We start from the raw sequence: 22,980 nt of genomic DNA on the forward strand, positions 1-22,980 counted from the left end.
GGAGGAAATAATAATAGTAATAATTAAAAAAAAAAAAAAAGAAAGAAAAAAATAAAAACGTGGGAACGGAGGGATGGGGGGGGGGGGCGCGGAGCTGCGCGGGGGGGTGCGGAGCGGCGGTGCGGTGCCGGGGCAGGGCGCTAGGTGCCGCTGCCGCCTCGCCGTCCCGCGGCGCGCTCCCCCGCGCACCCCCCGCGCACCCCCGCGCCTTCCGCGGCGCTTCGCGGGCGCCCATCAATAACCCGCCCGGGGTCATCAAGGCAAATTGATGACTGGCCGGCTCCTTCACGTGACGCCACTTAAATATCCCATATTTGGGCAGAGCATATAGGGGGAAAAGAAAGAAGAATCCCCACCTATAAATTCTGCACTTTAGGAGGAACAAAACGGCCCCCCCCCCTCCTACCCCCCCACCCCTGAACTTCAAAGGGCCACAAATCACCCCAATCAAAGCGGTTGCACAAAAAAAAAAAAGAAAAAGAAAAAAAAAAAAAAGGAAAAAAATCCCCCCCCTCCCCAAATTTTTCCCCCCCGTTTTTTTTTTTTCCCCTCCTCCGCCATGAGTTCTTACGTCGCCAATTCGTTTTATAAGCAAAGTCCCAATGTTCCTGCCTATGCCATGCAAAGTTATGGAAATTATGGAAGTGTGCCTGAGGTTCAGTCATCCAGGTACTGCTACAGTGGCTTGGATCTAAGCATCACATTCCCCTCCTCTGGGGCTGCCAACTCTCTGAGCGGCTTGGACATGTCTGCAGCCCCCCGAGCTAACCCCGAGCGACCTTCCTGCACGGTCATGGGTTCTTCAGGGCATCCTTTAGCCAGAGACGACCAGGCACCTCTAAACCCCGGAATTTACAGTCAGAAGACTGCTAACACGGCGCTGGAGGAGAGATCTAAGAGCTCTGGTGAAATCAAAGCTGAGCCCGTGCAAACAGCACAACAAGGAGGACCACAACTGCAGCAGCAACAACCTCCACAAATTTACCCGTGGATGACCAAACTACACATGAGCCATGGTAAAACTTTCACTTCTTGATTTTGTTTCACAGGATTTGCCTTGGTTTTATAGGCCATACGGGGCAAATAATAAAAAACCTGAGGTCGTAAATTTTACGACTAAGGCATCAATTGCTCGTAAAACTGTCCACTAAAAGGCTTAGAGGCTATATACGCCCAAATTTATGACAGCATAATTGGATCATAGAAACAAAACGTGTATAAAAGGCAATATTCCATTTTTTTGGGAAGGGGGGGTTAAAAATAACTTGAAATACACATGTTCTTTTAGGGTGAGCTTTAAAAAAAGACACCAGAAGCGAAGGTGGAGGGAGGGAAGCGTGGGCAGAATTTTCCCCTCCACCTTCCCAGGTCTGAGGAAAAGAAAGGCGAGAGCCCCAAGAAAAGATATTTCCCTCCTTTGTACACTTCCTTATTGTCTGAGAGGAAACAGGTTCACTTCTGGCTAATCTACATGCGTTTGATCTGTGCCTTGGAAGGAAGGGGGGGACTTGGGGCTGAAGGTGTTGGGGAATGAAGGATTTCAGGCTCCTGCACTCCCAGCCTCCCTGCGTGACCAAAGCCCAAGTGCCCGAAGTGCCCCAGCAAACTTCTCTGTATCCCGCTGTTGTACCCCGATTTTATCCTTAACAAATAAAAAATAAAATAAAATAAAATAAAAAAATACAAAAATAAATCTCTCCAGATCGGTTTGGCTTTTCATGTGGTGTCTTGCGTTTTCCAGAAACGGATGGCAAACGGTCCCGGACCAGCTACACCCGCTACCAAACTCTGGAACTGGAGAAAGAATTTCATTTTAACAGATACCTCACCCGGCGGAGGCGCATTGAGATAGCCAACAACCTGTGCTTGAACGAGAGACAGATCAAAATATGGTTTCAAAACCGGAGGATGAAGTGGAAGAAAGATTCCAAGTTGAAAAGCAAAGAGGCTCTTTAGGTGGGCTCGCAGGAGATGGGGGTCCAGCTCTTTCCACGAGTTCTGGTGTAAGCTACCTTGAGGAAACTTTTATTTCGGGGTGGGGAGGGAGGGAGATGCTGAATGGACTCTGGTCCGTACCCTCACAAATCCGTCAGACAAAGGAGATCTCTTGTTAGTATGCAAAAACCCGCTGTTAGCTTCATGCAAAATTTAGTGTATCGCTCTTTAGGTTGTTACTAAGTGTCCTAACCTGTGCGCTCTTTGGGGAAAAAAATCACCGTGAGGTTGCTCGAAAAAAAAAAAAAAAAAAAAAAAAAGAAAAAGAAAAAAAAAAAAGGCTAAAAAATATATAAATCCGCAGGGTGGCTGGGTCGTGATCCGTCAGCTCTAAAAATTGCAATATTCATAGGAAAAAAAATAAAAATAGAAAAAAAAAATCAGAGAGCTGGCGAAGGAGGAAAAGAACAAAAAACCCAGAGCCAAACGCCAAGCCTGAAGTCCCAGCCTCCTCTTTGCCCTCTGCTCGCCCTTCTGGGGAAAGGAAATGGCTGGTGTGTGTTTGGGGAGCGGGGGGGGTGAGCCCCCATCTGCCTGCCGGGATGCTCGGGCAGGACCCCCCCGCTCTGCTCCCTGAAGTCGGAAGGAAAATGTTGACCCTGGCTGCGGCTCGGCAAAGCCTCACCGCTGCCTCCCTGCACTTGTCCTCAGCCCCCCGCAAAGCCTCGCAGAGGGGCCGGGGGGGGTCCCCGGGGGGGCTTTTCGTGGCACTCGGATGGCGTTATTTTATTATTATTTGCATATAAAAGAAATGAATAGACCGGGAGACACCGGCTTGCGCGGACCCTCCGAAATCTCCGGGCAGGAGAGTGCAGCATGGGAGGTGGGGGAGGGAGAAATAGCCTCTGGACTTAATATTATTGTGTATTTATTTGTTGCGTAATTAATGTAGATTTGCTAAATGCTAAGATATATATTAAAAGGCCAAGGCGAACCCAGATTTGTACATCTTTGTCTAAATTCAGTCCATTGCAGTAACTTTTTTTTTTTTTTTTTTCTCTTTAATTCCGCAATAATGTACTCGGTATATTTATTGGGTGCCGCTTCGTGTGCGAGAGGACCATGAAACTTATATTTTGTCATATGGAATAAACAGTAAATAACCCAAAAAGTTGGCGTGCCGGGCAGATGCCTTTCTGTGCTCCTTCCCCGTCTCGGAGCAGCTTTCTGCTCCTTCTGCTACTTTGGCAAAGTATTGATTCTTTATATTGCTTTTTTTTTTTTTTCTTTCTATTTTTTAAAAGCAGTTTTCGGGAGAGCAGAGGGTGGAGGGGTGCTTTAGCGCAGAATGTCCTTCTCCCCCTCCCCGGAAAAGGTACGTGCTGCTCTTCCTATTTCCCAGAGCTGTATTGGGAAGGGAGGGGGAAAAATGACTTTTTTTTTTAGTGATTAGCTCCTGGCTGGGCCTTTATGGACGCGCCCGGTGAGCTGCTCGGGCTAGGTTTTTTATTATTTTTTTTTTCTCTCGGGCTTTTCCTTCCAGGCTGGTGTTCTCGGCTGGCAGATGGCATTTTAATAGGAATATCGGTTTAAAATTACCCTGTGTCTTTCTCTCCCCCACCCCTTTCCCCCTTCCTCCCTCTTCTTCTCTCCCCAAATGTGTAGTCGGGGGGAAAGGATTTTGCCCAAAGTCTCGCAGCCGGTGCCTCTCTCCGCAGGTTGGGCAGCACCTGGACTCGCCAAGGATGTCCCAGTGCCTAACTGGAGGTGACTGGGATGGGCTTGGGGGGCGGTCTGGCGGGTAGGGGGGCTCCAGGCCCTGTTGTGTCCGTCCCCCCCCAGCCTGGAGAGAGGCTTTGCTTTCAGGGATGCTCTGGGGAAAGGGGGAGCTACACCCACCCAGAGCCCCTCTGCTGGGCCCAGGGCTGATGGAGGTGCTGGGGTCAGGGCTGGGGGCTGCTCCCCTCCTCGCTTCCCTGCTGCTCTGTTCCCAAACACCTTTTCCTTGGCTTTTTAAAATATTTGTTGGTGTATTTGCTCTCTTCTAACGCGGAGGGCCTAATGCGGAACACATGGGCTCTGCTCCCGGGGTGGAAACACGCGTTGCAGCGGGCGTGCGCATCCATCCCGGAGGCTCACACTTGGCTCCATATGGACTTCTCCAACCCTACAGCCATATGGCATAGGCGCGGGGCTGCGAAAATTGTTTGTGTAGGGTCTCCCCGTGCCTCTCCACGTGCTCGCCGCCCGCGGGCGCGTACGGCGGGCGCACAAACCCTATAGAGCCGCTCGTGCACCGCGGCGAGGTGCGCGCACACGTCTATACGTCTGCGGGAATATTTGCATAGAGCTGCACCTATATTTCGCAGGCACATGCCTCCGTGCACCCAGACACACACACACACACACTCAGGGTCACTCCTCCCGTGTCTTCCGAGCTCTTTACAGGAGAAACAAATGCTTGGAGAAGCCAATAAGCTCCATAAAACTTTATAGGATTTCCTTTACACAGCGGAAACAATGGAACAATTTCCTGAACCTGCAAACAAAAGTTTCTTCCAGCAGCAGCTCCGGCTGCCTTTACGGGTACAATTAGCACAGCGTGCTCAAGTGGGGAATCTCTCGCTATTATACGAGGCGTCCCGAGCCTGGAGGGCTTTTCCTTTCTATCTCTCTCTCTAGTTTTTGCATTTATTTATGATTTGTGGACTTTGCGTTCTGGTTATTTGGCGAGTTGCGAGCCGCAAAGAATGCTCGCGCAAGCCCGGCGACATTTAATTTTCCTGTCATTTAACAGTCAGGCGAAAATCCCCATTTTTTGCTGTCCCAACTGTCATTTTGCCGTCCGTTTGGAGTGAAATACTGCAAAGCCAAGCAGAGCTCGCCTTGCACATTTATTTGCTGCCTGAGCCAGTTTTTGCTCACCACTGGGGCTCCCTGACTTGGGGCCTGGGGTGATTGCAGCGAGGCTGGTAGGGCTCGTAGCGATTCCAATCATTTCCTTTTAGGATTTTATTTTTTACCCATGCTGTGTAAATCTATTGACTGGTTGTTCAGGCACAAAAACCTCTTGGCGTGTACTGGTAATTGCTCATTATTCCGTTCTATTTTCTCTTAAACAATGTATTACCCTCACTCTCACCGGTATTATTGCGCCGTCTCTTGATTATTATTTGTTTTCTGATTACATTTCGTACTTTAACAGCGCCTTTTCTCTCCCTTTTTAACCGGGAAGCTGTCAAGGCGTCTTGGTTTCGTCAAGGCAAGGGTTAACCATCTCGGAGACCACTCGTGTTTTATCTGCGAGAGCAGTCGAAAATAATCATAGTAATAATAATTTAAAAAACCCAACCCTAAGACTTTAAAATTCAAACTTTCGGATTTCCACCCTGCGGAGCGGAGGCAGTTACTTATGATTAATTATTCGCTCATCCTGCCCTGGGGAGGGGGGCGAGGGGGCCCGGGGGGCTCTTTGGACCCCTCGTCCCTCTCTTCTTTAGGGGTATTTTGCTCGGGACTGGTTGATGGTTGGTGGATGTTGTTGCTGGTGCTGTCTTGAAGAGATTTGCCTTTTATTTCCCCTCTCGGCTGCTCAATCCCTTCCCAAAGACTCTGCCGAACAAGAAGGAAATAGAAAAGGACTTACCTTGCCCCGTCATCCGTGTCAACCCAGTGAGAACTTAAAATGGCCCAAAAACAACAAACAAACCAAAGTTGCATTTTTTTTATATAAATCCAGGACTTTTTTTAAAAAAGCAAAGCTCTTTTAGTTTCACCGAGAACATGAGAACATTAGCAGAAATACTCATGGCTTCTATGTGAATTTAGTAGTTTAAAACTTTTGAAGGTTATTTATGTGGATGGCCCTAAGCAAAAGCCCTGAATGGCTCTCAGGGAGCACGTGATGTCATTAAACTAAGTTTTATGGTTTGGGGGAGCTGACAAACCCACAATATATTTACATCATATATAATCTTAACTGTCCACCATCGCAGCTGCTAGAGCTGTTTAATGCTGGGACAGTGGGACAGGCGCTTAGTGCGGAGCGCGGCGGCGGCGGGGCTCCAGGCGGAGCGCGGACCCCGAGCATCCCCCGGCGACCTCCGTAAGTTTTGCCTTGCTCACACTTTTCCCCGGCTCTCCTTCCGTATTATTTATTTATTTATTATTTAATTTATTATTGTTGTTGTCGTTGCTTTGTTTTTTTTTTTTTTTTTTTTGTTGTTTGTTTTTTAATATTATTTTGTTCGTAGAATTGCAAACTAAAATTAGCCTCTCCCCCCCCGCCCTCCCCTCCTTCTTCCGTGGGAGTTGGGCAGGAATGCGAGCAGTTTTGCAAGGGGCGAGCTGCAGGCGAACATCTTATCGGGCAGGAATCTCAGCGCCTCTCCCCTCCCCAGGGCTGCTGGAGACGAGATAAGGCCAAAGAGGTCTCTATGGTACTGGTTTAGCAACCCACTCCCCCCCGCCAGCCGGCCCCCCCCGGGCACAGCCCGAAGGTGCGTGGCCCCCAGTTCCCACCCCACCCCCGTGGCGAGGAGTTTAAGCGGATTTCTTCATGTCTGCGTGGGGTTTGAAAATGTATTTTATTATTTTTTTTTTTTACTATTTTATTCTTTCTTCCCCGTGCGGTGAGAGTTGGGCTTTGCAAAGAGAGGAGGGGAAAGGAAAAAAAAAAAAAAAAGGAAATTAAAAAAAAAAATCCACCCCTGACGAAGTGCATGCGCGGAGGCGGAGGCAGGCGGGAGCGAGGCCGGTGCAGGTGAGCGGAGGCTGGGCCGCTCCCGAGGCTGCTCCGGGGGTGTCCGGGCCCCCCCTCCCCTCCGTCTACCGGGTTTGTCCCCCGTGGGGTGGCCACTCGTGGAAGGCGGCTGCAACCCCCCCCACGTCCGAGTCTGGGGAGCCCCCTGTGCTTGGAAAGCCCTGGAGGCCCTGGAATCCCCCCCCCCAAAAAGCAGAAAGAGGATGTGGGGTCCCGTCGCGGGGGTCAAACTTGCAGCAGAGCCAAGGAACTGGGGGGGTAGACCCCAGTTCCTTGGCCCCCTCGACCCCTGCTTTGGCATCACCCCTGCGTGGAGCCAGTCCCGGGGGGAGCAGTGGGGCACCCCCCCCCCCCGTTATTTTCCACGGGAGTCCTGCTGCTCTGGGTGCTGGGGGGTGATGCTCAGCTTTGTGGCCCCCCCACCCCCCGGGCCTGCACCCCTCTGCTAGGCCCCGTCCTCCTGGGTTTATCCCAGGCCTCAAGCCTGGCGTTGAGGGGGGGGGGATGCTGTTCCCGGGGGTGCCACAATTGGTGTGTTAAAGGGGAGCTTCAGGTTCCTAATGCGGGGCTTTAGGTGGGGGGGGGTGTGATTCGCCTGGATCAGTCCCCCCGCAGGCCTGGTGGCACTGGCTGGGACATGCGTGTGACACTGGGAGAGTGAGTTTGACTGGGGGAACGAGGTTTTTTTTCGGATGGGGGGCTCCGTGCCCTCCCCCCCCATAGCGGTGAGGGAGCCCCTCAGAACTTTACGCGCAGGAGATGCCCCGGGAAGTGATTTCCACCTGGGAGCAGCCACCCACGTCCACCCACTCCCTGTTACACCCCCGTGTGCATGCGCAAACGCACTCGTGCACACGTGTGTGCACGGACAGGCGTGCAAAAGGCATGCACACGCGTGCACACGCACGTGCAAGCAAGCAAATCCTGCATTAAGTGCATAAACACTTGCACAGACGTGCAAATGCACCCGCTTGCACACCCATGCCAGCACACGTGCAGGCACACGATTGCACGCTCCTACGCATGCACACAAGTGTGCACGTGCTTACAAAGCTGTGCACACCCCCTCCCCACCTCCCCCCCCGCTAAAATGCGTGCACACGCACGGGGCCTTGCACGCACACAACCCCCCCAACTCACGTGTGCAACCTCCCTGTGGGTGCAGGAGCTCTGTGGGTGCTGAGCCCCCCCTCGCAGGGACCCCCACTGAGCTGGGAGCAGGGGAGGGGGCTGCCCCCCACCCTGGGGTGCACCAGGGGGGGAGAGCAGGGTTGCAGACAATTTGGGCAGGGACAAATTTGGGGTAAGGTAGGAGAGAGAGGCAGGGGCACGGTGACAGAGTTAGGGACCCCAAAAATAATCTCCAAAGCCCCGTGGGGGGGTCAAGCCCCCCCCAAAAAAACAGAGAGCAGCCCAGCATAGGGACTTGGGCAGCCCCCTCGGCCCTGTGTTGTTGTTGTTCCGGGGGGTTTAAGCCCCTCCTCGAGGTGTTTTATGTGGGGGGTTGGGGGTGTCGCAGCCTCCCCCTCGCTGCCCCCTCCTATTTGACCCCCCAAACGCCCCCGTTTTTGGCTTCAGGGCCGGGGGCCACTCGTGGGCCAAACGGGGCCATTGCCAAGACCAAACCTGGGGGGTGCAGGGGATGTTTTGGGCGGGGGGGGCTTCTGGCGGCTTTTCGGTATTTTTTCCGACAAAATGCTATCTGAGGCACGCCGGGCTTTTTTGGGGGGTAGGCTTTTTTGGGGTTGGGTGCGAGGATGGGGCCGCGTCCAGGCAGCTCAAATCAATGCGGAGCCCCCGGCGGGTCGCTGCGTTGCGGAAATCTCCTTCATTTCCAGCGTCAGCATCGTTTTCTGTCCGACCCCCCCCGCAAAAGGGGTCTCTGCCCTCGTCTCCCCCTGTGGCTGCCCCCGGAGCGAAACATTCCCGAGGTCTGGCGAGAAACACGGGGGTGGTGCTTGAAGGCCGGGTTTTGGTCTCCCTCGTGGGGGTGGAGGGGAAATTCCCTCCCCCGTCCCACTGGGAAGGCGTGTGCACCTCCCCGGGGGGGCCGTTTACCTACGCCCTATGCAGCAATGGGCATCTATAGGGCGCTATAGGGCTCGTCTATAGGGTTTCGTCCCTATGGGTTTGCATGCCCTGAGACCCCTGCCCAGAGCAAGTCACCGAGGGGCTATAGAATCACAGATTGTCACAAGATAGTAGAAAACCTAACAAAAAATCAAAATAAATATAAATACTTCTATTTTTTTACACCGCCTGGAGCAGCGTGATATCCCCAGGGCTGCGGGACAAGGCCACTGTCCCCAGCTCGGGGCCCTTGGGTTCCCTTTGTCACCCCACAGGCAGGGTGGAGGTCCTGCCCCCCACCCCCCCGGTGGCACTGCGGTATCGTCCCGATGCTGAGAAATATCGCGAGTCCCGACTTTTCTTCCCAGTCTTTAATAGTGGGGAAATATGGTATTAAAAATAAATAAATAAATCTAAATCAACCCCCTTGCCAAAAATATGGTCAGCTCCATCGCTGGGTTGGGGGTGCACAGGGGCTGGGGGAGCCCCCTGGTTGTCTTCGTCCCCCCATCACCCCTTAAACCACGAAAAAAACTTCAAGAGGTGCTCTGGGACAACACGAAGTCGCTCGAAAGCCTGGGAGCATCTAAAAGGGATTCGGGGGTACCCCAGGCTCCAGCAGGAACCCAAGGGTTCAGGGAACCCTGCAGGGCTTCGCAAATTTTGGGGTGAAGGGAGAAAGTTTTAGCGACCGACGTGAAACTTGGCCGGTTCTTTCTCCTTTTCCACCTCTTCGTTTAGGTGATGGATGGGGAGTCATTAAAAATAAATTCTGGGGCTGGAGAATTGCTGCCAGCTCTTCGGGAGGTTTGGGGGTTTCGCTTGGGAATCATTGGGGTTGAGTGTGAACGCTGCTCGCCTTTGGGGTTGCTGCTCCCAGGTTCGGTCGTCTATTTAAAGAATTAGGTTAAAAAAACATTAAATAATCAGAAAAGATGCCACTTCATGGTACCAAGCAAAATAATTTTCTGCGTAATTGGAGAGGAAAAGGAGAGAGAGGAAAAAAAAATACGGAGAATGACGCTGGGGATTGTAATTTGTTCGCCTCCAGCTCGGTGCTGGAAAAATAACTTACTGTGGGGGGGGGACTGGGGCACTGATGGGGACGGCAGGGGGTGGCTGCTCGCAGGGTTTTGCTCCCCCAGATGGGCAAAGCGAATTTGGGAAGCTCGGCTCCGCTCTGCCCCTGTCTTCCCCAGCAGAGCCGCGCCGATGGTATTGATGGATTGATTTTATTGATTTATTATCCGCTCCTCAAAGCGCCTTCCTATCAAATGATGTTTTGATCTGGGTTTTCCCGGTCAAGAGTTGAATTCCGAGTTATCGATTTTTTTTCCCTCTCCCTTTTTTTTCGGGGGTTTGCTTGCGATTTTTCTCTCGCCTGGCAAACGCGAGGGTGCGCCGCCCCCCCCTTGCCACCCTCCCCTCCACTTTCTCTCCTTTTAGGAAAGAAAGAAGGAGGGGAGGAAGGAAAATAAACAAACACACTTTACTTTCGCTCCACTGACACATGCTTTACACCTCTTTATCCCCAAGTCTTTTCTTCTCCTTACTACGCAGGAAAAAATGGTCAAGGCAACGCGGTTTGGCCAAAAACGCGGGGGAAAAAAAATCTAATTTCTGCCCTTACACTTTTTTTTTTTTTTTTTTGCTTTTCTTCCTGCTTGGGCTGTGTGTCCGGGCAGATTTCTATCAGGGCACCGGCAGGGATCTATACGTGGGCATCTATAGGCGGCCAGGAGCCTGCCCAGATGGCTCCGGCCCCGCGTGTGCACAGCCACGTGCGTGCGCGCACCCTTGTGTAAACAGACACGGAGATATTTAAATGTTTTCTCGGCACTTAGAGATTTCTCTGCTTCGCTCTCAGCGGTAAAATAATCACAAGGGAAGGGAGAGCGGCTACTGTTGACCTCTGGTACATAGCCGCTCCCGCGGCAGCGTTACCTCGCTGCAGTCGGGGTGGCAGAATCCGAGCTCATCCGCCTCCAAAATCACGGCATTTTCCTTCCTGGGGCGTTGGCGATGGCAAAAAAGAAATAAAATTAAAAATAAGATAAAATATAAAGAGGGAGTCAGTAAGCATATTGAGTTTTCTTTTTTTTTCTTTTTGAATGTTGTTTCAGGACACCAGCTCCCCCCTTTCCACCTCCCTCCCCAAATCTCTGTCCTTGCGCTGCGGTTTGGGGAGCCAGGGGGGGCTCAGCTCCCGCAAGGGGGGGGGCCAGGCTTTGTGCGGGGGCCCGGTGCCGGCGGGGGGGCACGCAACGAGGAGCTGGCTCTGATCTGCCCGCCCGCAGCCGCGCCTCGGGCCAGGGGGAGCCCCCCCCCCGGCCGCACACCGGCAAAAGTCGCGACACACGACACAGGGAGAGCCCTCCTGCCACGCTCGGGTACCGGCGAGTGCACCTCCGCCCCTGCCCTCATTTCTCCCTCTCCCTTGGAAAATCCAATTTCCTTCCTTCCTTCCTTCCTTCCTTCCTTCCTTCCTTCCTTCCTTCCTTCCTTCCTTCCTTCCTTCCTTCCTTCCTTCCTTCCTTCCTTCCTTCCTTCCTTCCTTCCTTCCTTCCTTCCTTCCTTCCTTCCTTCTTTTTCTTTCTTTCTCTCTTCTTTCTTTCTCTCTTTCTTTCCCTCTTTCTTTCTCTCTTTCTTTCTCCCCTCATTTCTCCCTTCCTTTCTCTCTTTTTCTCTCTTTCTCTCTTTCTCTCTTTCTCTCTTTCTCTCTCTCTCTCTTTCTCTCTTTCTCTCTTTCTCTCTTTCTCTCTCTCTCTTCCTCTTTTTCCCTTCATCCCTCTTTTTCTTTCTCTCTCATTTTCTTTCTCACTTTCTCTCTCTCCCTTTCTTTTTCTCTCTCCCTCTTCTTCCCTCTCTTTCTCTCTTTCTTCCTCTCCTCCCCTTTCCTTCCTTTTCTCCTCTTCACACCCTCACCATCCCCACCTTTCTCTTTTTCATCTCTTTTCTTTCCCTCTCATTTTCTCTTTTTCTACACATCTCATCCTTCCTTCTCTCTTCTCCCCTGTATTTTCTACCTTCCTTCGCCCGCCCCTCACCGCCCCAAAATCATGATTTCCCACCCCAAACAGAGGCACCCCACAACCCACAGAAAGCAGTCCCTGAGCAGAGCCCAGCTCCGCCGACACCTTGGGAATTTTTCCACCCTTTCTCCTCATTCTCTCATTCCTGGGATTATTTTAAGCTCCCACCCCCAGCAGATTCCTCGTGTACTGGACTTTAGTGGGGGACCCAGTTTAGGGGCACCCAGCGCCTGCAGAGGTCAGACACCCCCCTTTTGGGGCGTGAGGTGGAAGACCCGTCCCTTTTGGGTTTAGCCCGCACGAGAGGGTTTTGCAGGCTGAGCTTGATGGCTTTCTGTAATTAATATCGAAGTCACTCGCCCCCCGCTCCGGCCCCCGTCTCCTTCTCCCCCACACTTCATCTTCACCCTTCACTGGCAGCCAGTATCCAGCGAGCTTGACCTAAACGCCCCCCAAAATCGTGGATCTAAGCAAATCCAGCCCCAAAAAAAGCCACCCGGCTGCGTGCAACCCTCCCCGTCTGCTGAAAGAGATCTGGGGGAAGAAATATGTTTTTTTTTTTTTTTTCTCCACTCCCCCCAAGAAAAGCCTTGTGTAGATGCTGAGGTGGGGGCTCCTTTTCCTTCCTGGGGGGGGTTCCTTCTTCCTCTGGAGCACACGGGTGGGATTTACTAGGAAAGGACCACTCGGGTGCCTGTTCATGCGGGAGGGGGCACAGCACACCCCGACACCCTCATCCCTCCGCGCTCCGCCAAAACCCAGACCCTTGCACCCCAAATATCGGCCTGCGGGCGACGCTCCGGTTTAAAAGCAAGCAACCCAAATTCCCCTCTTTCTAGGTATTTTTGTCCCTCTCCTTCCCTGACACTTTCGGGGAAGAAGAAAGCCTTTCGGACTCTGGAAGCGGGGAAATATTTACCTGCAGACTCAAGCTGACACTTTACATCTGTGTCTGCTCCTCTTCGGTACCTGTCTCTGTCGAAATTAATTCCCTATAATACTGTGGAGAAATAGAAAGCTTTAAAAAATAGGCTGGGCTCCGAGTCGCTGGGTCATGTGTAAGGGGAGAAGTGGAGTATGAACAAACCTATATTTTATGTGAGGCTTGCAGAGCGCTGCAACGCTCCTGCGCTAATGCCTAATTCTTCACTTAGCCCAAACGCGATGCTTCGAGTCAGAACAGGGGCTTAAAATAGGATCAGAGGGGGAGCTGGCTGCTCCCCGCAGCGCCCCTCACCTTGTCCTCGGGGCGAAGGGCTGCTTTCCCCTTCTTTTCCCTTCCTACCCACCCCAAAGAATAACTACAAAAACCACAGCTCACCTTTTCTAGTTTCCCCAGCAAGCCTAAAAGGACAGGGGACACCTTTAGGGCTGGGAAAAGGCGATTTTTCCCCCTACGGCCCAGGCGAGCGGGCCGTGATTTTTTTTTTTTTTTTTTTTTTTTTTTTTTTCAGGAAAGCAGCCGATTTCTTATCAGGTCGGGATTGATGCTGGCGGCCTGGTTCTGTATATCATCCCCGCGGCTCCTCTTGTTCAAACCCGGCTCCTTTTGCTCCCGGGGCTGTGAGTGATGGCTCCTGCTGCTCCCCATGCCGCCGGAATCCTAATGGCCCCGCCGATGGGGCTCCCCGCATTTTGCTGGCAGGATATTTTGGGGAGAACCCCCCCCAAATCACTGCGAACCCCGCCTGAGCCCTTGGTGCTGGAGGCGCGGCCCCCGCGGAAGCCACGAAACGTTTTTATTAAAAGGTTTTGATGGATTCGCCTTGGGGATTAACTAAGATAATAGTTTATTGCACTGCGAAAGATTAAACTGAAAGTACCCTAGTGAAAAAAAATAAATAAACATTAGAGGGAACGGGGAACGTCTTTCCCAGCATTATACCCGTTGTTTCCAGCCTTAACGGGGGTCTCCGGGGCTGCGGGGTGTCTGAGCTGTCTTTTCGGGGCGTTATTATTATTATTGCAATTATTATTAAGATTTAACTACATGTGATAGCTCGGCGGAGCGGCTGCGGTCTGTGTGCGCGGGGCAGATTCCCCTCCCCGTCCCGCAGCCCCCAGCCCCAAACTGGGGTGCTGGGAGGTCCTGGGGGAGCCGGAAGAGCCGGATCGACCCCGAGGGAAGCCAAATTTCCCTGACTCACTGCGAGCTGTCAAGGCTCGGGGTCCTCCTCCCTCCGCACATGTGCGCGGAGCTGCGCGCATCTGTGTGCCCCTCTCCGCCGGCATGTGTAATGTCGGATTTAAGAGCGTGTTTACACAGCTAGAGAGTTTGAAACACGGCCCGAAACGCGATAAAACGGTCCTCTAAATCATCCTGCCCTTGATCCGTGGCTTCCACATATGCGGCTGGGTGCGCGCTGCTGGGAATCTGCCCTCCATGTAATGCTGCGGGGCTCTGCCTCCCTGCGCGGGGCTTCCGTCCTCCTGTCCTCCTGTCCTCCTGTCCTCCTGTCCTCCTGTCCTCCTGTCCTCCTGTATCCCGTCTTTCTGTCCTCCTGTTCTGTTCTCCCGTCCTTCTGTTTTCCTGTCCTCCCATCCTCCCGTCCTCCTGTCCGCCCGTCCTCCTGTCCTCCCGTCTCCCCATCCTCCTGTCTTCCCGTCTCCCCGTCCTCCTGTCCTTCTGTCCTCCCGTCCGTCCCTCCGCGCCCCCGCCTTTCATCAGCCGCCACCCAGAGCAAGGGGGACCCGAGGTTTTTAATAACAGCGGGCTATTGATCCGAGCTCTCGGCAGCGGCCAAGGTGTATCGACGAGGGCTGTGGATCTCATTAGGCGCTGCTCAGGGATGCATTCGCTAAGAGCAACGCAGCCATTTGAACACGGAAGCGGAAAAAAAAAAAAAAAAAAAAAAAAAAACGAAGTGGTTTTTATTTATTTATTTTTTTTTTCTTTCCCTGCCCTTTGCTTAAAAAAGTGCCCGGCAATGAGGTTGTGTCCCCGGGGACTGCCCCCGCCGGACTGACTTTTAATTGCGAAAGGGTGGCAAAAGGGACGAGCCCAGGCTGCTGAAGCCTGGGCTTCGTCTTCGCTCTGGGAGGACTCAAAATGAAGGGGAAAAAATGAGTTTTTGCTTTGCAATGCGGGGAGGGCTCTTTTATTCCCCCTCGCCCCCCCGGCTTGGTGCCAGCCTGGCCAGGGGTCCCTGCACCACGTCAAACGAAGGCTGAGAAATCTCTGCCACATTTACTCTGCAGCTAACAGCGGAGCAGGGCTTTTTATTTCTATTTTTCCCCTCAAATTTCCCCCCTCCAACCCCCTTCTGGGGCTGGATGAACTTTCTGGGTGGGGGGACAGGAGTTCATTTGTCGCCTCTGTCCATTATCCAGAGAAACTTTTGCAACATCCCCCCTCCATCCCCATCCCTGTCCCCGTCCCAAGCCAAACTGGGGCGTTATCGGGGCTCAGAAGTGCGTTTGTAAACACGAGGGGGTCCGGGAGAGGAGGCCGGGGGCAGGGGCGGGTGTTAATTATTAATATTGTCATCCCGGAGGAAGATTTCCAAGGGGCGAGCAGTAAGTACCACTCAAGCAGCAGCTCTCTCCAACAGGAGGGATCAGCCTAAAGTTTGTATATCTTTCCACCCCATACAATAACAGCTAGAGATCTGTTAATGGGCTCTCTGTAGCCCCTGAACACTTTCCCCTGCAACTTTCGCCACCCGCCCCCCCGCCCTTTCCCCAGTACAAGCCCAATGTTTTCTTTTCAACTTAACCCAGGGTTCAGCAGTTATCCGGTGGGTCATTATAAGTATTCTTTGTCTCCGAAAAGTCAAGGAGAAACCTTCGCTCCGGTGTCTATGGCACTTGAAAGCATCCTCCAGCCTCTGCCTCCCCTGCCCGGGCTGGGGAGGCTCGATCGGACCTTCCCCCCCCCCCCGGCAGCAAATAAATAAATATTTTCAGGCTAAAAATGGATCTGAAAGGGAGCCAAGGAGAGAAGAACCCCCCCAGGACCAAGAAACCGGGGAAGAGCCCAGACGCAGTCACATGAACCAGGGCAAACAAGCAAACAAATAAGAACCCAAGGACCAAAATGACTGCCGAGCTGAGGTTTATTGCCTAAATCCAATTCCGCGCTGCTCTTTAAGGGCTCGGGTTGCTGGCGAGCAGGGCTGTAGCACAAAGAAGGAGCTCCCCAGCCCTGCTTGGAACCGCACGAGAAGTTGGAGCGGATCGAGATAGAAACTTGATTCCCAGCTACTTTGATTTATTTTAAACAAATCCTTTCTGAAAAAAAAAAAAAAAAAAAAAAAAAAAAAAAAAGTGCGTTTCCTACCAAGCAGCAAGTTACACTTCTGCTGGGCTCCCTGCTCCGCCGGGTGCCGAGGAGGTCACGGGCTGGACGCCAGCGCCAATTAAATGCGAAATAAAATAGAAGATATTTGTATCCCAGACAAACCTCGGCTCGGCTGAGAGGGGTCTTCGCTCACACCAGATTTGGGGATTTTTTAATTTTTTTTCCCCCTCCCTTTTGGAGAAGGAGAGAGGGGCAGAGCGGGAGGTGAGAGGAACAAAAACCAACAATTTCTCCAGCATAAAAATGAAACATCAAATTAGTTTGCCTCTGGGCTTCATTTTTCCCCTTCTACATTATAACTAGTTATTGAACTCGCTAGAAGATCTAAAGGCCATTTGTGAGGAGAGAAATTTCAATGGAGTTCCCCCATCAATAACTCCTTGGCAGTGACCTATTGGATCAAGTCAAACAGTTGAGGTGAAATTCAGGTCACGCTGTCTAACCAATATTAAAATGCGCCCACTTTTTAAAAAGCCACTTTCAACGAGATTTGAAGAAAATTGAATTCCTGGGTGGGGTGAGAAGGGGAGGGGGGGGAGGAGGGAAAGGAGAGATTGAGAAACTGGTTTGCATATATATATATTTTTTTCCCCCGCAAACAAACAAGAGGGATTCATCTTTAATATTTTAAAATGAAGGGATAAATATTTACATTATTAGTTTCTTTGAGACGAAAGAGGCTCAAAAGAAAAATGTGAAGGCTAGGACTTTGGGTGACAGGCTTTGCTTATTAAAATCGTTTTAGGCCGATTCATTACTTTTACTGACAACAGATTTAAGAAAAAATCAATTAAACATTTGCATATTTCTTTGCATAAATTAGACCTGTCTATTTGCATTATGAAGGAACAAAAAGAAAAGGTCTCTTTGCACTTACTGCTTTCAAGTTGTTAGAAAAATTAAAATTTAATTAATTATATGTCATTGCTTATGTCAGAGAGAATCCAACTATTTTTCCCCCTGAAAATAAAAAAAAATAAGATTGTATATAAATATATCCGTCTTTCCTCCCCCTACCACTAATGTAACTTATTGTGCAATAATCACCTCAAAACAAGCCCTTAAATGCTCGGAATAAAACTCCACTCCAAAATTTATTTCCACCTCCTGAATCTCAAGGAGGCAGAGTTCATACCGCGCGAGCTTTTACCCTGCTTTTACTATTATTATTAAACATTGGATAACAAAACCCCAGTAGATAGGTACTTCATTTTTCTGGAAAGCACAGATTGCTAATGGGCTGAGGTACAGGTTACCAAACGGTCAGTATGGTAATAGCTAACACAATGAATCCGGAGAGACAATGCATACTTATTTTTCTTCAGTACTGTCAAAAAGGCGCTTTGTACTTAAAAACGTCCCCGCAATGGTAACCAGACGTATATTTTGCAGCCAGCTTCCTGGCTAGGAGAAGGAAATAAAGCTCAGATTTTTTTTTTTCCTTTTTTTTTTTTTTTTTTTTCCTGCCGAGGTGCTGCGTTGCTCTCGGTATTGTCACTCCCGAAGTGTTCATCGGCACGGTGCTGGTGGGGGGACGCGGGATGGAGAGCGGTGGGAGGGCTGCTTTATAGACAAAAGAGCCAGATTCTTGTACAACTATTCTTCACACGTCCCCGCAGACTTATTTTACGGAGAGGGGGAAAAAAAATTAAAAAAAGGTGTTAAATAAATAAAAATCCTCCAAATACTGGGAGCTCTAAACTCCAGGCAAAAAGGCAAAGGGGGGAGTGGTGTGGAAAGACAAGCAAAGAGAGGGGGAAAATAGGATTTTTTGTGCACTTGTAAGACATCGGGGGCAAGCCCCCCCCCTCCCGAACACACACAGGGGATGAATGGAGGATGGCAAAAGAGGGCTGGAGGAGCAGGTCCTTGCGGAGAGCTCCAAAACCCAGAATTTTGGGGGGAGTCCGGGGGTAGGGGGAGGCAGCCGGGGCAAATAAAGTTGTGTTTCCCCTCCACACACACCGCTCGGCGAAGGAGTTGGGAGTTTGGGGCTGGAGAGCGGCAGGAATGCGTTTGGTGACCTTCACGCCTCGGATTTTGTAATGCTTTGATTGCTGCTGGTTTGTTTCGCGGATTATTTTGTTTTTTAAACAAACCCACCCAGCATATCCTTAAGAGAACTACCTGTGGATATTTATTTATTCTGCTGGTGCTTATTGAAAACCATATATTCAAGGGGTGGGGGGAAGGATGTGCGTAGGTAAAAATTACTTTATTAACTCTCCATCTTTATTCAATATTCCCTCAGCCTTGGAATAAAGTTGTTGCATCAGTCTGAACTATAAATGTCAAAACCCTGCATGAGTCTGAGGTGTTTGGGCAGAATGAAGTATAGCTGGAGAAAAGGAATTTATTGGAGATATTTAAATCAATGTTTTGGGTTCCGGAATACATTTCTATTCATGTCTTTTTCCCAACCTCGCAGCTCCCATCCCCCTTCGGTCCCCATCTCTTCTGGGAAGAGCCGGGGTTGTACCTGCTGCTCCAGATCTGCAGCGTGTCCCTGTGCAAGTCCTGGATTTACAACTTGAGGAAGGAGCACGCTTTGTCAGCGCACGGGGCAAGCAATTAGTCAAGCCCTGCAAATCAGCTGCCAATAAACCCCATAAACGCTCGGCAACAATAAAGCGAGCAAACGAGGGATTCCGGGGCCGGGTGGGGGCAAAATACAGACGGGGCTTGGCTGGGGGGGGAGGTGTCTGGGGGGGCTCAGCCGGGGGGGTTCAGGCGCATCCCGTGCCTGCGGGGGTCCCAAACCTGGTCCAGCAGCGGCCTCTGCCCCCTGCCCCAAAGCCCCCCCGGCCGGGGCAGGCTTTTTTTGGGGGGGGCCCAGCCGCCCCCCCCCAGCCCGCAGCCCCGGCCCCAGCCCTCCCGTCGCCTATATGTACCCTGTAGGCTCGAATTTGTGTGAGCGTCTCCAAGTCACAAATTCGTCTCTAGGGGAATATATGGGCGATGCCAGAGCCTTGGAAAGTTGTGCTTTCCTTTGATTCCCTTTAATTGCAGCGGTTCTAATTAAATCCTCAAATCCTGCTGATGTCATTTTAAAAGGTAGTTATTCAAGTGCAAAGCAGCGTTTGCCGTTTGCCAGGGCAGCGCCGGAGCGGGCTTGTTAAAAAGGTAGAGCGAAATCACCGCGATGATTGGGGAGGGGGGGGGGGGTGATAATAATCAAAATAAAATCCCATTATTACTTTTCATCTCCAGAAGAAACAGCAGCTACCGCAAACACAACTCTCAGCCAAGAGCACAAAGAGCCCCGACCATTTCGCAGTGACTGATTTATGGCGTTTTACAACCCCATAAAAAGCTGTAACAACCAGCCAAAAGCCTTCGACACCGCTGGCACATTTAGTCTAATAAATAAAACATAAACAGTTAACTTTATGTGTCACTTTTATTGTTATCAAGTAAAATATGGCAATGCCCTGCAAGCTATGATTTTCAACTATAATTGTTATCAAGCACAAGGAGGGAATACCCCACCTCCCTTCTCTGCCCCTCTCTTTAGGACGAGCCGTAGATAAAAAGCCCTAATTGAGGGAGCTACAACCCTCCCAAAATGTTGACATCCATTTGCAGCTCCCTAACCTGCCCGGGGCGGCTCTGCGGGCTGCCAGCTGGGCGCTGGGAGCCATTTTTTAACGCATCCCTTCATTTTTTCCCCCCCCAAAAAATCCTCAGGAGCCCCCTCCCCAGCTTGAGAGCCAGCAGGTAAAATGCCCGGTGCAAGGGCAAAGCGGCCTGAGTGTTGCACACGCGTGGGGGGGGTGTCACCCCGTGTCCCCCCCCCCCCTCCCCGGGTGTCCCCTACCTGCAGCACCCAGGGTCGAGGGGAAAGCAGGGTGCCCCCCCAAAACCCCTCTCTGCTCCCAAAGTGCTGGGGCTCAGCAAAGAGGAGGGGATTTGGGGAGCACGGGGAGGGGTCCCCCCCTGCTGCCTGAATTGGGGGGGGCTCGGGGGGGCCCCTGTTTGTGGAGGCAGAGGGGGGGTGTCCTTGCACGCCCCTGGCTTGAAGCAGGGTCACTAACACCCATGGGATCTGCATGCCCGCTTCTACCTTGCAGGTAACTTGTGCCCCCCGCACCACCCCCCAAAATAAAAGATGCTGGCAGTGCTTAACCCTTTCCACTCTGGAGTGGAGGTGGGTGGGGGCAACCCCCCGGAACGCCCTGTCCCCTCCCCGGGTGGGGATGAGGAACAAGGGGGGTGTGAAGGAGCTGGGGGTTGCAGGGGGACAGGATTTTTTTTTTGGGGGGGGCTACAGGGTCAACGCAGCGCCGGCCAGGACACCATGACCCCCACATCCGGGGGGGGGTCTTGTTGTTTCCAGCCCACATTCCGGGTGTGGGGGGGGACACCCTTCAGCCCCAACCCCCCACATTCCCCCTCCTCCCCCCTCCCTTTGTGGGGTCCCCCATTGTTCCCACACCCCCACCTCCCACCCCACAACACCGGGGGGGCCCCCAGGGGCTTCCCCACCGAGCTCCCCCGGCTGGAGCAGTGCACCCCGAGCCTTGCCCTCTCTCCCACTCCCACTCCCGTCGTCCCCCCCCCAATTTGGGTACATTTTGCAAAAGCTTTTGGTTCCTTATCCGGGGACTGGGCTGGCGGGTGTGATTGGCCGGGGGAGTCACATGGTGAAAGTAACTTTACGGGGTCGCCAGCTAGTAGGAGGGCTTTATGGAGCAGAAAAACGACAAAGCGAGAAAAATTATTTTCCACTCCAGAAATTAATGATCATGAGCTCTTATTTGATGGACTCTAACTACATCGATCCGAAATTTCCTCCATGCGAGGAATATTCGCAAAATAATTACATCCCAGACCACAGTCCGGAATATTATAGCCGGACAAGGGAGTCCAGCTACCAGCATCACCACCAGGAGCTGTACCCCGTGCCACGACCCTCCTTCCCCGACCGCCAGTTCAGCTGCGGTAGTATCCAAGCTCCCGGCAACCCGGCCGCGCACCAAAGGGGACACGGGCAAACTCCAGGAGGCCAACACCTCTCAGAGAAAGCACAGCAGCTCTGCGAGCAGGCTGCTCTTTCCACCTCCTCCACCACTCCTTCCCCAGCCCCTCCAGCCTGCAACCAGCCAAACCCCGACCATCCTAACAGCACAGCTTCCAAACAACCCATAGTCTATCCCTGGATGAAAAAAATCCACGTCAGTACTGGTATGCAACTTTTATTTTCCTCTTCTGTCTCTCTGCTCTCTTATTTTCACACCATGCTCGCTCGCTCGCTCTCTCCTCTCTCCTTTTTTTTTTTTTTTTTTTTTTTTTTTTTTTATTTCCTTCCCTTCCATGAGAGTCTTTGGGTTAGCACAATTGAACTGGATTTACGACTCCGAATGGGTAATTACACCCACCATAAATTTTATAGCCGAGCTACTGTGGGCAGCCTTAGCCATGTGGCTCGTTCTGTTATGTATGTGTGAAACTCCGAAAGCTTTGTAAGGGGTGCATAAATAATTCAGTCTTTTGAGCCAGGGAAACCCCTTCCTATTAGAATAGAAACTCTTGAGCTGCCCAAAGTTCTTTATTACCTATTTAGCCTATTACTTTCTTCTCCCGGCTCCTCCAGTCGCCTCTCTCCCTCTCCCCCGTCCCTCTCTCCATTCATGCTAATTTTCCTTGTGTTTTTTTTTTTTTTTTTTTTTTTTTTCTCCCTCCTTTCCAGTGAATCCCAATTACAATGGAGGCGAGCCCAAGCGCTCCCGGACAGCCTACACGAGGCAGCAGGTTTTGGAGCTGGAGAAGGAGTTTCACTATAACAGGTACCTGACCCGGCGGCGGCGCATCGAGATCGCCCACTCCCTCTGCCTCTCCGAGCGGCAGATCAAAATCTGGTTTCAGAACCGGAGGATGAAATGGAAAAAAGACCACAGGCTGCCCAACACCAAAGTGCGGGCGGCGGCCACCGCGGCGCCCCCCCCCGCCGCCCCGGCGAGCACGGCCGGGGGCGAGGAGCTGCCCCCCGCCGCCGCGCAGGACCCGCGCCCGGAGGATATCACCAGGTTATAAACACCCCCACCCGCCCACAAATGACTCTGGATTATTTATAGAAGCTAATATATATATATATATATTTTGGTTCCGTTCCCCCCCTCCCTCCCCTTTTCCCTCGTAGGTTCGTTTTCTTTTCTTTTCTTTTTTTTTTTTTTTTTTAAATGATAATAATAATTATTATTATTTTTCGGCGCGTATAAAAAACAATGGGTCTCCCCAAGACCACGGGCTGTAGATGCATGTCAGATAGCATGAGGCCAGGTGTCTGTACCTGCAGGTTTTTTTACGCCATTTCAGGGGTTTATTTATTTTTTAAAGCCGGGGGGATGGGGGGCGGAGGGGGAGGGCGGGGGGGAGGAAGAGGTAAATGTTCTGTTTAGATGAATTTAATGAAGAAATGAGAATAATATTGACGGCAAAACAAACAAACAAAAAACAGGCGAATGTAGGTATATTTTCCCTCCGCATTACAAATGCACAATGAGCGAAGGAGCTATGAAGTTCTTTTGTAGAAATGTGAAATAAGCTTAAAAAAAATCACGATTTAAAAAAACAAAAACAAAACCCCACAAACAAAAACCAGATACGAAACAGCACACAAGGGTGGACGAGTCTTTGCTGAGAAATTGAGAAGAAAAAAATGAGAGAGAGAGAGAGAGAGAAAGAAAGAGTGACATATTTAAAAATAAAAGCAGAAGAAGGTTTTAAAAAGTCAGTAGCTAGGTTTTTTTTTTGTCGTGGTTATTTGTGTTTTTGGACTGATTTTACATGATCATTGTAAACTTGCAATAAAGAGTTTTAGTGTGTATGTGAAAGTCCCAGTGTTCAATAAACCAGTCAGTGTGAATTAGTTTTACTTTTAT

General features: G+C 51.3%; 2 protein-coding genes across 3 annotated transcripts; both read left to right on the forward strand.

The window, feature by feature from the left end:
• Positions 1-559: 559 nt before the first annotated feature.
• HOXC5 (homeobox C5) lies at positions 560-18,749 on the forward strand (the record flags this gene model as incomplete). 2 transcript variants are annotated; one of them, XM_084499835.1, is made up of 3 exons in its annotated part: positions 560-1,016; positions 1,742-2,003; positions 18,528-18,749. In XM_084499835.1, the coding sequence occupies 2 exons, from the start codon at positions 560-562 to the stop codon at positions 1,954-1,956; spliced, it is 672 nt and encodes a 223-aa protein (XP_084355961.1). In that variant the 3' UTR covers positions 1,957-2,003; positions 18,528-18,749. The 2 variants fall into 2 exon arrangements, with proteins under 2 accessions (XP_084355961.1, XP_084355960.1); XM_084499834.1 differs by lacking the exon at positions 18,528-18,749 and having other exon boundaries at positions 1,742-4,002.
• Positions 18,750-20,527: 1,778 nt separating this feature from the next.
• HOXC4 (homeobox C4) lies at positions 20,528-22,378 on the forward strand. The gene is made up of 2 exons (XM_084500050.1): positions 20,528-21,283; positions 21,789-22,378. Exons 1-2 carry the CDS (start codon positions 20,740-20,742, stop codon positions 22,130-22,132), a joined length of 888 nt encoding a protein of 295 aa, XP_084356176.1. The 5' UTR covers positions 20,528-20,739; the 3' UTR covers positions 22,133-22,378.
• The last annotated feature ends 602 nt before the right edge of the window (positions 22,379-22,980 follow it).

The sequence above is a fragment of the Aythya ferina genome (assembly GCF_964211825.1).
Source record: "Aythya ferina genome assembly, chromosome: 28".
In the NCBI taxonomy this organism is placed as follows: domain Eukaryota; kingdom Metazoa; phylum Chordata; class Aves; order Anseriformes; family Anatidae; genus Aythya; species Aythya ferina.

Coding starts and splice junctions, on each gene's coding strand:
- HOXC4 (XM_084500050.1), top strand. CDS start 20,740: ATGGTGAAAGTAACTTTACGGGGTCGCCAGCTAGTAGGAGGGCTTTAT. Junction 21,284..21,788: donor AAAAATCCACGTCAGTACTG/GTATGCAACTTT, acceptor CCTCCTTTCCAG/TGAATCCCAATTACAATGGA.